This window comes from Mobula hypostoma, chromosome 1, assembly GCF_963921235.1.
Source record: "Mobula hypostoma chromosome 1, sMobHyp1.1, whole genome shotgun sequence".
Classification (NCBI taxonomy): Eukaryota; Metazoa; Chordata; class Chondrichthyes; order Myliobatiformes; family Myliobatidae; genus Mobula; species Mobula hypostoma.
The window spans coordinates 102,216,198-102,229,841 of NC_086097.1; the positions used below are offsets into that span (position 1 = coordinate 102,216,198).

The 13,644-nt window shown below is 45.3% G+C and overlaps 1 protein-coding gene across 6 annotated transcripts in view; it reads right to left on the reverse strand.

Moving 5' to 3' along the window:
• mideasb (mitotic deacetylase associated SANT domain protein b) overlaps positions 1-13,644 on the reverse strand; it is a 116,968-nt gene that overhangs the window by 83,602 nt on the left and 19,722 nt on the right. For all 6 annotated transcript variants that reach the window (XM_063054026.1, XM_063054061.1, XM_063054032.1 and 3 more), the window contains exon 2: positions 930-3,091. In XM_063054026.1, the coding sequence (XP_062910096.1) occupies positions 930-2,834 (1,905 nt within the window). In that variant the 5' untranslated portion in view covers positions 2,835-3,091. The remainder of the gene's footprint in view (positions 1-929; positions 3,092-13,644) is intronic.

Sequence of the window (13,644 nt, forward strand, 5' to 3'; positions counted from 1 at the left end):
CATGAGGCACTGCCCCAAGGAGGCAACATCCAAAGGCCCTCACTATCCACACCATGCCACTTTCTTGTAGCCCCCTCTGGGCAGGAAGAACAAACACAGATTTCCACAGCACTAGGTTCAGGGACAGCTACTGCCCTTCAACCATTTGGTTCTCCAACTAACAAGCACAAGCCTGATGACTGCAGTAGATCAATACTACAACCACGAGGCAATCTGCACTAAAATAGATTTTGTTTTGTTTTATGTTGTTTCGTGTAAAATTGTGCATAATCTACGTTTAATTTAGGAATTTCTTGTGAATACTGCCCGTAAGATACCATGTACCTGTGATGCACTGCAACTAAGATTCTCATTGCTCCTGTGGTTACATCTGACAATAAACACAGCTATGACTAGTCATCTTCTGCACAAGAGGACTGTTCCACTGAACACCACTTGGAAACTTCTGTGGTAGTTAAAGTACATGACATTGAGTAACTCCCATCCACCCCAATAAACGAGAGCAACCAAATTTTATCTCAGTTACCAAACTGTCTCAATAAGGCAACTGTAAACTAAAGCTCCAATCCAGATGGCTTAACATGTATTACAGATCAATGCGCTAAAGTAATGCTGAGGGTGCCAATTCCAGACGAGCATTTGAACTGAAGTCCTATCTTGCTGCCTCGAGGAGCCAAGAGTTCTTCCTTAGTATCCTGACCAGTAATTAACTCCAAAGTACCACCCCAAAACTATATTATTACTTGGTTTGCTGGCTGTTGAATAGTTAGCAATAACTGCACCGTGCAGCTCTCAGATTCTAAAATACAAGCACTTTCTACATAGGGCAAGAGGTGGGGGATGAGGAATCTTCCCAAAGTTTATAAAAGTAAGTCAATAGTGTTCATGTGCTGCAGAAGGTGAAAAAAATTGTAAAAGGCAAAACTGACCTCAGTGGAGGAGTTCTGATCAGACAAGACTTGTTGTGGTTGGAGACCATTTGCTTCATTAGAAGTTCCTCCTCCCTTTCTTGCAGTTTGTATAACACTCTCTGTTGTCTCTTGAACCTCTGAAGAAGTCTCCTGAGCAGACTTTTGACTGCTTTGATTCACTTGGATTTTCTCATGTCCTCTCTCCCTCCGGATGTCCTCATTTGTCTGAGTGTGTGCTTGAATGTTCTTGGGTTGAACTAAATCCACCCCAAACAGTTTGTGTTGGTTCTGTGCACCACGATTTGATGGCATGTTCAGCAATTTTTGGAGCTCTGGCCCATATGCTTGTGGCCAACGCTGGTTGGTGCTTTCTCTAGGGCTACATTCATTTCCCAGTCTGTGCAGCTCAAAAAGGCAGGGTTTCACTTTTCTTTCCTTGAGGGCACATCGGGTCTGCTTTGCTAAGGGTGTTTGAAACTCAGTCTCCATTTTGCGTAGCGGGTGTTCTTGCTTATGGCCACCTGTGGACCTCTGCATTCCTTTGATGATCTGCGCATCGGAAGGCTGTTGCAACTGAGATGGTGCTGAAACCATCAGATGTGTGGGTGGATCTGGACCCTGGTTTGTCTGAATTCTGTGGAGACCGAGAGACTGGGGTGGCTGTTGGTGAGGGAAGAACTGCTGGAACAGGTGCTGCTGACATGCAGCTTGTGATGGACGGCTATAAACAGAAAGAAGTGACGGCTGGCGAGATTGATGGAATATATTTAATACTGAGTTTGGCGGCAAGTCCGGCTTCTGACACTGTCCATATGGAAACTGGAAGAATTGATGATGAATCAAAGTTTCATTACTTGTCTGTGGCTGCTGGAACTCCTGGTGATGCAACAGTTGAGTCTGCTGGTTTTGGGGTTGGGTCTGCTTGTATTGCCGTTGGTTCTGCTGGTGCTGATGCTGCAGTCTGATCTGTTGTTGGTGCTGATGCTGGAGCTGAGTCTGCTGGGATGGCAGCTGCATCTGGACATGTGCTTTGGTTGTTTGGTGTTGATGCTGCAGTTGATTGTTCTGCTGAGATTCATGTAGTAGCTGATTCTGGTGCTGCAACTGGTTCTGCTGGGACTGCTGCTGCAGTTGGGTCTGCTGGGACTGCTGCTGCAACTGGTTCTGCTGGGACTGCTGCTGCAACTGGTTCTGCTGGGACTGCTGCTGCAACTGGGTCTGCTGGGACTGCTGCTGCAGTTGGGTCTGCTGGGACAGGTGTTGGTGATGATGCTGAAATAGGTTCTGATGGATTTGATGCAGTTGTGGTTTTGGTAGCTCAGTTAATAAGTGAATTGGTTGCTTGGCCAGCCTCTTTGCTAAGTGGGCTTTCTCGTCCATCTGTTTTATTGCATCCGCAAATAAGCCCAGCTGGGATCCAGTGCCCTTGTTCTCCTGCTGACTTTGGAGAGATTCGTGCAACAAGTGGGTTGAGCTCCCTTGTTTAGCAAGAGTGTTTAGAAAGGGTCCTGGAGCACTGCTTGAAGCTCCACTACTGGGACAGAAAGGGACTGCACTTTGACTCCATGACACAGCATGGCCAGCTGGCTGCCAGTTCAGCCCACCCTTGGCAGGCAAGTGATCGACCAGAACGGAGGCTGTCCAGTTTGGTGGCACGGTGCCATCTTTGGTCACATTCTCCTGGTCCATTTCCACATTCACAGCAGCCACTGGATGGCAGTGCACACCGGTAATGGGGGCTGTGGGTTTGGGGGGTTGTTGTGGCTCGACCATACCCTCCGAGACCCTCACTTCCCCATGCAACATTCCGTTCCTTCTTTGCCGATTTGGGCTTGGTTGAGTTGCTCTGGTATTCTCAGTGAAAAATGAAATCTGCTTGCCTCTCCGCTTAGCTGAGCTTTTGCCCGGGGCCTGGGCACTCATGCTTAGAGTGGCATTTATGGCAGTAATTGTGGGTAAGAGTATATTTTGTTTTTTTTTAAGATTCACTCCTCACCTCTTTCAGTTTTGAGATTGTTGTTCCTTGCAAGCTCAATGTCTCCAATTAAAAATACGGCATCCAAAAGCCAGCAGTGAATCATGAATGTCTGTCAGAGCTCCACCATACGAAACTAAGTTCCACAGGGGTAACTTTCACTGTCACTAGTCACTTGCAAAGACTCAGAGAGGAACTTGTCAACCTGGAACAACAACAAAAGTCAAACATTAGCAAGTCTATCCTCTGATGCAGAGAAGAATATAATTTTAGCCAAACAACACCACCCCCACCAACAGTGCATAGAACACCTGTCCCACCAATGGTGCAAAACAGGACAGAAATGTTTTTTAAAAGTTTGGAAAGGATTACTAAAACATCTGACACTAACATGGTTTGCATCACATGCTTAGATTATCCTTTCACAGCAAAAAACAACTAGAGAAGACTAAAATATGCGTGGGTTGTGCTCCAGTCTCAACAGCGAAGTTTGGGAGGCCAAAGTCTTGCTGAAAGGTTCCATCTGCCGAGAGCTAAAACAACTGCTGCTGCCAGATCTTCCGGAACTCACTCCACAGTGCAGCAAATGTGCAGGGCTTCTCCGAGCTCACTATTGTTGGTGTGATTAGTCTGGCCTGTCGCTGCATGCGCTCTTAGCCTGTGGAATGTGACACAATGCCAGTGCGCAGTTGTACTTCTGCAAATGTAACTCTAAACTTTAAAACTAATCGTCACACTGAAGTTTGGATTGCACTTGTTTTCGCCAAAAACGAAGTGCAGTACGAGACACACATGTAGCTGCACCTCTGCAGGACCTGGAACCCAATCTGAATCAGTTTGGCTTTCTCTCAAATGCTGAGGAATAATATTGTTCATGGCAGCCATGAGGAGGAAGAGGAGGGCAGCAACAGAAGTTGCATGTTCCACAACCCCCTCCCCCCAACCTCTACACCGCTGGTCAATCCAACGCCTAGCTTGCGTCCAAAGCAGTGAGGAGGAACTGGCTAACTCAGAGTAGTTGAGGTGAACAGTGTAGGTGCTTTTAACAGGAAGTCACATATATGTACAAAGGAGAAGGGAATAGAAAGATATACCGATAGAGAGATCAAGACAGAGATAAAGACAGCCTGACACCCAGGCAGGAATGGCCAATTTGTTTTATTAATTCTATTCAATTCCCATGATCTACAACTGGCAAAGATCATACACAGGAATTAACATTTGCACTCCCTTATTTCAGCATTAACCAGGCACAACGTCTCTGAATAATACAGGAGCACTAATTACTGTATGCCTTTTGGCACACAGACTTGTTGCTGATACAGTGACACTCAACAAAAGATCATGTAAGATATTGATTTTCTTGTTACTTATTTCAGTGGTGCTGGCTGAACATTGAAATTTGCAGACTAGCTGAATTTCTTCCTTGCAACAGTCACTACCTGTTGAAAGCAGTTTGGTCATGAAAGGCACTATACAAAAATGCACATTGGTCTGTGAGCACAAGGATAATGGGGTCTAATCCAACACAAACTGAGGATCAGTGTTTGTACAGCTATCCAAGAACTACCAGTATTTTTACTAGCATGGAAACAACATTTGACAAGGAACATTACCAAATTATACTGCCCAGGGTCCACAACAAACATTAGAGCACTTTTAAAAAAGCACTGCAAACTATTCTTACCCCAACCCATTTTACTCTCCCCACATCTCCTTTAACTTCCCTTGAACCCCGACACTCACCAACATCCCAAAGGCCAATTAACTCAGCTACCTGCACACCTTTGAGATGCGAGAGGAAACCGGAACACTTAAGGGAAACCATGCAGCCACAGGGAGCACATACACTCACACAGACAGACACAGGGAGAACACACACACACACACACACACACACAGTCAGACAGACACAGGGAGAACACACACTCACACAGACAGATACAGGGTGAACACACACTCACACGAACAGACAGACACAGGAAGAACACACACTCACACAGACAGACACAGGGAGAACACGCTCACTCACACAGACAGACACAGGGAGAACACACACTCACGCAGACAGACACAGGGAGAACACACACTCACTCACACAGACAGACACAAGGAGAACACACACTCACGCAGACAGACACAGGGAGAACACACTCACAGACACAGGGAGAACACACACTCACACAGACACAGAGTGAACACACACTCACAGGGAGAACACACACTCACACAGACAGACACAGGGAGAACACACACTCACAGGGAGAACACACACTCACTCACACAGACAGACACAGGGAGAACACACACTCACTCACACAGACAGACACAAGGAGAACACACACTCACACAGACAGACACAGGGAGAACACACACTCACGCAGACAGACAGACACAAGGAGAACACACACTCACGCAGACAGACACAGGGAGAACACACTCACAGACACAGGGAGAACACACACTCACAGGGAGAACACACACTCACTCACACAGACAGACACAGGGAGAACACACACTCACGCAGACAGACACAGGGAGAACACACACTCACGCAGACAGACAGACACAGGGAGAACACACACTCACTCACAAGACAGACAGGGAGAACACACACTCACAGGGAGAACACACACTCACTCACACAGACAGACACAGGGAGAACACACACTCACACACAGACAGACACAGGGAGAACACACACTCACTCACACAGACAGACACAAGGAGAACACACACTCACTCACACAGACACAGGGAGAACACACACTCACGCAGACACAGGGAGAACACACACTCACGCAGACAGACAGACACAAGGAGAACACACACTCACGCAGACAGACAGACACAAGGAGAACACACACTCACGCAGACAGACACAAGGAGAACACACACTCACGCAGACACAGGGAGAACACACACTCACTCACACAGACAGACACAAGGAGAACACACACTCACGCAACAGACACAGGGAGAACACACTCACTCACAGGGTGAACACACACTCACACAGACAGACACAGAGTGAACACACACTCACACAGACACAGGGAGAACACACACTCACAGGGAGAACACACACTCACACAGACAGACACAGGGAGAACACACACTCACGCAGACAGACACAGGGAGAACACACACTCACGCAGACAGACACAGGGAGAACACACACTCACGCAGACAGACAGACACAGGGAGAACACACACTCACTCACAAGACAGACACGGAGAACACACACTCACAGGGAGAACACACACACACTCACACAGACACAAGGAGAACACACACTCACGCAACAGACACAGGGAGAACACACTCACAGACACAGGGAGAACACACACTCACGCAGACAGACAGACACGGAGAACACACACTCACACAGACACAGGGAGAACACACACTCACAGGGAGAACATACACTCACACAGACAGACACAGGGAGAACACACACTCACTCACACAGACAGACACAGGGAGAACACTCACTCACACAGACAGACACAGGGAGAACACACACTCACGCAGACAGACACAGGGAGAACACACACTCACTCACACAGACAGACACAAGGAGAACACACACTCACGCAGACAGACACAGGGAGAACACACACTCACGCAGACAGACAGACACAAGGAGAACACACACTCACGCATACAGACACAAGGAGAACACACACTCACTCACACAGACAGACACAAGGAGAACACACACTCACGCAACAGACACAGGGAGAACACACCCTCACGCAGACAGACAGACACGGAGAACACACACTCACACATACACACAGGGAGAACACACACTCACACACACACACACACACAGGGAGAACATAGACTCACACAGACAGACAAGAACACAGTCACACAGACAGCCACAGGGGGTACACACACACACACACACACACACACACACACACACAGAGGGAGAACATATACACACTCACACAGGGAGAACACACACTCACAGACAGACACGGAGAACACAAAGTCACAGATACAGGGAGTACATACACTCACACAGAGACAGACACAGGGAGAACACACACTCACACAGATACAGGGAGAAAACACACCCACCCAGACACAGGGAGAACACACACTCACACAGACAGACACAGGGAGAACACACACTCACACAGACACAGGGAGAACACACACAGCCACAGGGGGAACACACACACACGGAGAACATACACACACACACAGAGAACATACACACACACACAGACAGACACAGGGAGAACACACACACACACACACACACACAGACACAGGGAGAACATACACACACACACACAGATAGCACTCAGGGTCAGGATCGAACCCAGGCTGCTGGAGCCATGTGGTAGCAAGCCTGCCTACTGCACCACCCTTCCATCCTTTCTGGAAAATGACTGACAGGCAAATCCTGGGGGAAATACAGGCACTATCACACACTATGGAGTGATCCTCTTCAGCGGTACTTTTGCAAGATTTAAAAAGTCATAGTTTACTTTGGGCAAAAGACACCATCCAGTTTCAAACGATTCATGGACTTTATACTAATTCACTTGGCTGCATTAATGGTATTATTGTAGAAACATCCTGCCATGGCGCTCCAACTCTCAGCCTACCATCACACTAGCAACAAAGCAAAATAAATGCACAATCTGTGAAACTGAGTAAGAACAGGGAATACCAGATATACTCAACAGTCAGAGACCATCTCTGGCAACAGAGGCAGTCAATGTGTCAGGCCACATACCTCTAGGAAAGGTCAGCCTGGGGCATTAACTCAGTTTTCCTCTCTCCACAGATGCTGCCTGCCCTGATGAGTGTTTCCACCAGTTTCTTTTTAATGCAGTTGCAATCCCATACTTTCCCTCCACCACCTTCTCCCTTAACAGGAAAATGGAGCCAGAGACCAGCACTGATTATAACCAAATGTCCGGCACCCACTGATTTGGCTATAGTTTCTGAACTTCAATTACAGCACTATGAACCATTGTACCATCAACAGCAAGCCGACAATCTGCACACGTGAATTTCTGAGGTGACACTTTCTGCGTTGGTCAATGCGCTGGCCTCGTGCATTCAGCTAAACACTCAAATGGACACGCGACTCAGTGGCGTTCAGATCTGGATGCAATTATTGCTGTCTAAGTGGAATTTACATGCCCTCTTGATGGGTTTCCCCAGCTGCTCCAATTTCCAACCACATCCCAAACACATTCTGGTCAGTGAATTCACTCCTGCAGTAGAGCCAGTCTAAAAGAAAGAATAAGCTGCAGAGATACAGAGAAATAAGGAATCAGAAATTGAGTCTAATGGGATTGTTCTGCTGGGAGCAATAAGCCACTCAATGGGCCAAATGACCACCTTCTCCTTCATGTTAAACTGGGCAAGGCAGTAAACTCAAATAGACAAGCGTTATCAGTGTTCCTCTGATGAACTCTGTTCCAAGTCAGAGAGGCAGGGCCGCAAGGCCAGGGAGGTCAAATATCTGCAATAAACCTACCAGGGACTCTGCTTTGAAACGTCACACTTATTCTGGAAATTCTTCAATTGGTAATTCCTTGACAGCACACTGTTAAAGTAAAGAGAGCTCGTCTGGTTCAATCAGGAGCAGACCACCAGCCGTGCTCATGCAATACCTGCAGAAGTATATATAGTCTCCATAGCACAAAAACTAAAAGGTGCAGAAAAATTGGAAAGGATGAGACCAAAACTGTGAGATTATGTGTACAAGGAAAAAACTGAACCTGCTGAAGTTTTCCACCTAGAAAAACTGAAGAGTTCTGAGTGATTCAATAAGGCTTTATTATAAAACTTCAATGTGGTAAACTTAAGAGATGCTTCTACTACAGACCAGAAAAAGAGGTCATAAATAAGAAAGCTGTTAATAAATCAGATAAAGAAACCTCAAGATTTCTTTATTTGGGAAGTGGTTAGAATGCAGAGCACACCACAAGGAAGAGGTGTGGCAAATAACAGGTGTTTCAGGGAAGACGACAGATAATCCTGGAAGAGGAATGGGAACTGAAGAGGGCATCAAAAGCTGGGAAGAAGTTTTTGTGTGGAATAAACAATGGCAGGCACTGGTTGAGCTGAACGGGCTGTTTCTAAGTTGTGCATTTTATTGCATAATGTCCCACAGCTCCTCACAGGAAAACCAGCATACAAAGCTACACATCAATTCTTCCATCTGCCTGTGTGGTTTGTAATGAACCACTGCCTGAAAGGAGGGGGAAATGGAACAATTTAAGGAAGGAGTTACAGGCCTTCAACCTCAGATGAGGTGTATCAGCCAACGCCGAGGAAGATGCACAAAAAGTTGAAAACGGGGAACATAAGCAATCTTAGTCATTACTAATACCTAAAAACTTTGTGAAGTATCAAGCATAAGGCTGTTATACTAAATACCCTATTTGCCTCCATGGACAACCCATACATCAGTCCAAAATATCACAATGTAAAACATCCGTAGTTATTTGGACAATCAGTGTCCTTTATGCAGTCACAGTACACAGACAATATTCAAAGTAACCCTATTTGATTTGTCTTCCAAATTGATGGGTCAATAGGATAATGTGTTAGATTCAAGTCAGGAGTGAGGTGAAATACTCGCCACTTGCCTGGATGAGTGCAGCTTCAATAACACTCAGGCAACTCTGCACCATACAGGACACAGTAACCCACTCACCATCCAGTGCGTGTCATCACTAAAACTCATTAGTCAGCCCTTTCTAAACCCATGACCTCTACCAGGTCTGGTTTCCTCCCACATTCCACAGACCTACGAGCTAGGCTTAGTAACTTGTGGGCATAATATGTCAGTGCAGGAAGCACGGTGTCACTTATGTGCTGCCCCAGAACATCCTCCACAGAAACGACATGCATTACTGTATGTTACGATGCACGTGACAAATAAGGCTAATCATTAAAAAAGGCGAGAGCAACAGCAGTATGGGAAGCAACACACACAGAATGCCAGAGGAACTCCGCAGGCAAGGCAGCATCTCAACAGTCTACATTTCAAGCCAAAACCCTTCAGCAGGACTGGAGAAAAAAAAAAGATGAGTCGGAGTTAGAAGGTAGTATGGGAACATCACCACCAAGCCTCATGGCGCCCTACCTTGGAAATATATCACTGTTCCTTCACTGGAAGTCCTGGAACTCCCTCTCTAACAGCACTGTTGGTATACCCACAACAAGGACTGCAACAATTCCAGACAGCTCACCAACACCTTAGGTCAGCTAAGGACGGGCAACTAAAAACCAGCTCAGACTGTGAAGCCAACATCCTTGAATGAATTTTAAAAAAATGCTGGGCTGCTAAGTTAAATGCAATTTCTGTTCTTTCTGTCATGTTATAGGAGAGGAGACTTCAGGAAAGTAGTACAGACATAATCTGGATCCTAATGAGCATTCTCACAGCCATGTCCAAAACTCCGGCTTTGTGCCAACAAATCTAGCAGTTTTCCAACACTCCCAATGTTTCTAACACAGGCACCAATGCCAGTGGGAAAGCCTGTCCAAAGATCTCACATAATTACCTACCGCTTCAGACTTAAATTCAATATTTTCTTGCAGCCAGACACCCCTAGTTAGGAGAGCAAGATCTTTTATTTTGCCACAATTTGCTTATACGGACTGAGTAGTTTGGACTATTGATTTGGAGAATGAATTCACAATCAGTACAACAGCCGGGGTATTAGTGTTATTTAAATATCTAGAATAAGGCAGCCAGTATTCATGATAGAGGCCATAAAACTACCAGATTGCTGAGAGTTGGGGGAAGGTGACCTACATGATGATTCCACACCACCACAGAGTATGGTCTCAAATAGCAGAAGGTGCTGCAGAGCAGTGCCCTGGGACCAACCACCTTCATCTGCTTTATCACTGACATCCCTTCCATCACAAAGATGCTGTTGATGGATGCACAAGGTTCTCAGGTGATGAAACGACCATGCCAGCATGCAGCAAGACCTAGGCAGCACCCGGGCATGGGCTGATAACACACAAAAACAGGCAACAACCAACTCGGACAGAAAAGATATGGACCAGTATTTTGGACTGTATTGCAAAGGGGTTGGAATTCAAAAACAACTGTACAGGGTATTGTTGAGACCAAACTTGGAATACTATGTAGTTTTGATCAAAGAAAAATATAAAAGTATTTGAGGCAGTACAAAGGAGATTCACCAGGCTAATTCCTGGGATGAAAGGGCTATCTTATCAAGAGAGGCTGGACTGCATGAGTTTGTTTTCCTTGGAATTTAGAAAAAAATGAGGGATGACCTTGTTTAAACATATATAGAGGCTTGACGAAGTAGATGCTGAGGAGTTTTCACTAGTGAAGTGTCTGGGGAGAAGGGTGGGTGTGGGTGAAACAGGAAGGTAGTGGGTATCCTGGGAGCTCATTAAGTGCCAGGCTGGGACCAGTTTTGTTTAAACAGTCGATTTTCAGACTAAGCACTATTGAATGTAGAAACAGTTAGAGCCGCATTGCATTCTAATAAGTCATTCTTAGAGTATGTTGGGCTGAAGGAAGTGCACCCACGTGCCCAAGTTTCCCAACCACTCAGTAAGACATTACATTAGCCCGTTCAATAGACACAAAAGATCCTATATTACTCTTCTGATGAGGTCCACGGAGTTCCCTTCAGTGACCTAACTGATATTAATCCCTTAATCAAGACTAAAACAAATGTCATTATCACATTGCAGCCCATGGGATCTCGGTGTGCCCTTATTGGACACTCAATTTCCCATATTTAAAATTAAGAGGTATGTCACTGACTACAAGGCATTTTTGAGATGTCCTTAGTTTGTGAAAGGCAAAGTGCAAATCACAGTTCATCCTTCCTGCAATTCTTTACCCAGATCCCCAATTCAATGAAACAAATAAACTGTGAAATTCTACCCAGAGCAACGGATGGGATTTAATATGCATAGAACTCCAGAAGAACCTTTGTACATTGGATTCCTGAACTTGAGAGAGCTGCTCGGCTGCCAAAGTGACAGACCGTGGAAACAAGATACCATATTCTTGCCACAACAGCAGCTGTGACCCCTTCCAGATACTTCTCTAGTTACAAAGAGAATTAGATTTACCCTCCTGGTTTTGATTGCCTGCTTGGGGTGGGAGGTAGTGGGAGAAACTGGTATGTGGACTAATTAAACTAGCAGCATGAAACAGAACTAACTGAGGGCAATTTTGCCTCTAAAATGCACGTGGTAGAGCAGGGGAAAAGCCACTTAACTTCTCAAGCCTGTCCTTGTGGTTGTGGCTAATCTGCCCCTACTCTGAATTCCACTTCTATGCCAGGTCCCCATTTCCCTCAATTCTCTTCAAAATTTTATTTACCTCCTCTTTAAATGCAACCAGTGAGCTAGCCTTCCCAACTTTCCAGGGTAGAGTGTTCCAGAAGCTCACCACCCCGTCAGAAGAAATTAATCGAGTTTATAGTGAAGTAGCAAATCTTTCATCCGAACAGGTCTAAGGAGTTTTTAAATAAGCACAAGAGTGCTCCAGCCGTTCTAATAATGACCAATTACAAAGCCACCAGTTTCACACATTGGATCTAAAGAAAAGCAATAGGTCCCCCCTGTATTGTGTTCCGTTCTGGGAGCCAGACATCGGAGGAAATTAGAGACCAGGCAAAAGTACAGAGAAGATTTATGTCAATGGTAACAGAGAAAAGTATCAGTTGTACAGAGAAACATGGCATTAGCCTCCTTAAAGTTGATAAGGGGTAGTGATTCCTAAAGATATTTGAAAGTACTGAAGCAGGAAGAAACACTCTGAGTGGACAGGTTAGTTCAAAACAAGGTGAGGATCAATGGGAACTGACCAGAGGGATGCAGCTACACCTGGAATATGTCGTCTGAAGAGCTGATGGAAACAGATATCACTGACATAAAAAAGGTATACATATATAGTAAAGCACAAGAATAGGCTGTTCAGCCTGTAAAGTCCGTGCTGACGATGATGTCAATTTAAACTGCACATCTGCCATAGTCCCTCCCTCACTGTCTGTTCATGTGCCTGTGAAAATGCTGCTTCAACACTGCTAATGTGTTTGCTTCTACCACTGCACCAAGCAGCCATTACAACTTTGTGTTAAAAACCTCAAATCTTCTTTAATTGCCCCTCCACCTCCCCTTAAAGCTGTACTCTTGAATAGTATTTGCTATTTCCACCAAGGACCTGACCAACGATGCTCTCATTATTCTGCAAGCTTCAAATTGCTCTCCCCCAGAAAACAATCCAACACAACACACTCGAGTCCAGGAAGCATCCACATTCTTCCTGTAATGTACTGACCAGAACTGACACGATGCTCCAAGCGAGGTCCAGCCAAGTTTTAATAGCAGCAACATGACTCTGACTTTTATAATCAATGAGTCAGAATCAGGTTTAATATCACTGGCAAATGTAAAATATGTTGTTTCGTGGCAGCAGTACAATACACAATATAAGATATAAATTACAATAACTATACATAAAAAAAGAAAATTAAATTAAATGTAATGCAAAAAGAGAAGAAAGAATTACCAAGGTAGTGTTCATGGGATCATTGTCCATTCAGAAAGAAATACAGTGCCTGTAAAAAGTACTCATCTTCCTCCCCCTCCCCCTTGAACATTTTCATGTTTTATTGTTTTACAACATTGAATCACAGTGGAATTAATTTGGCTCTTTTGACACTGATCAACAGAAAAACTCTTTCATATCAAAATGAAAAGAAATCTCT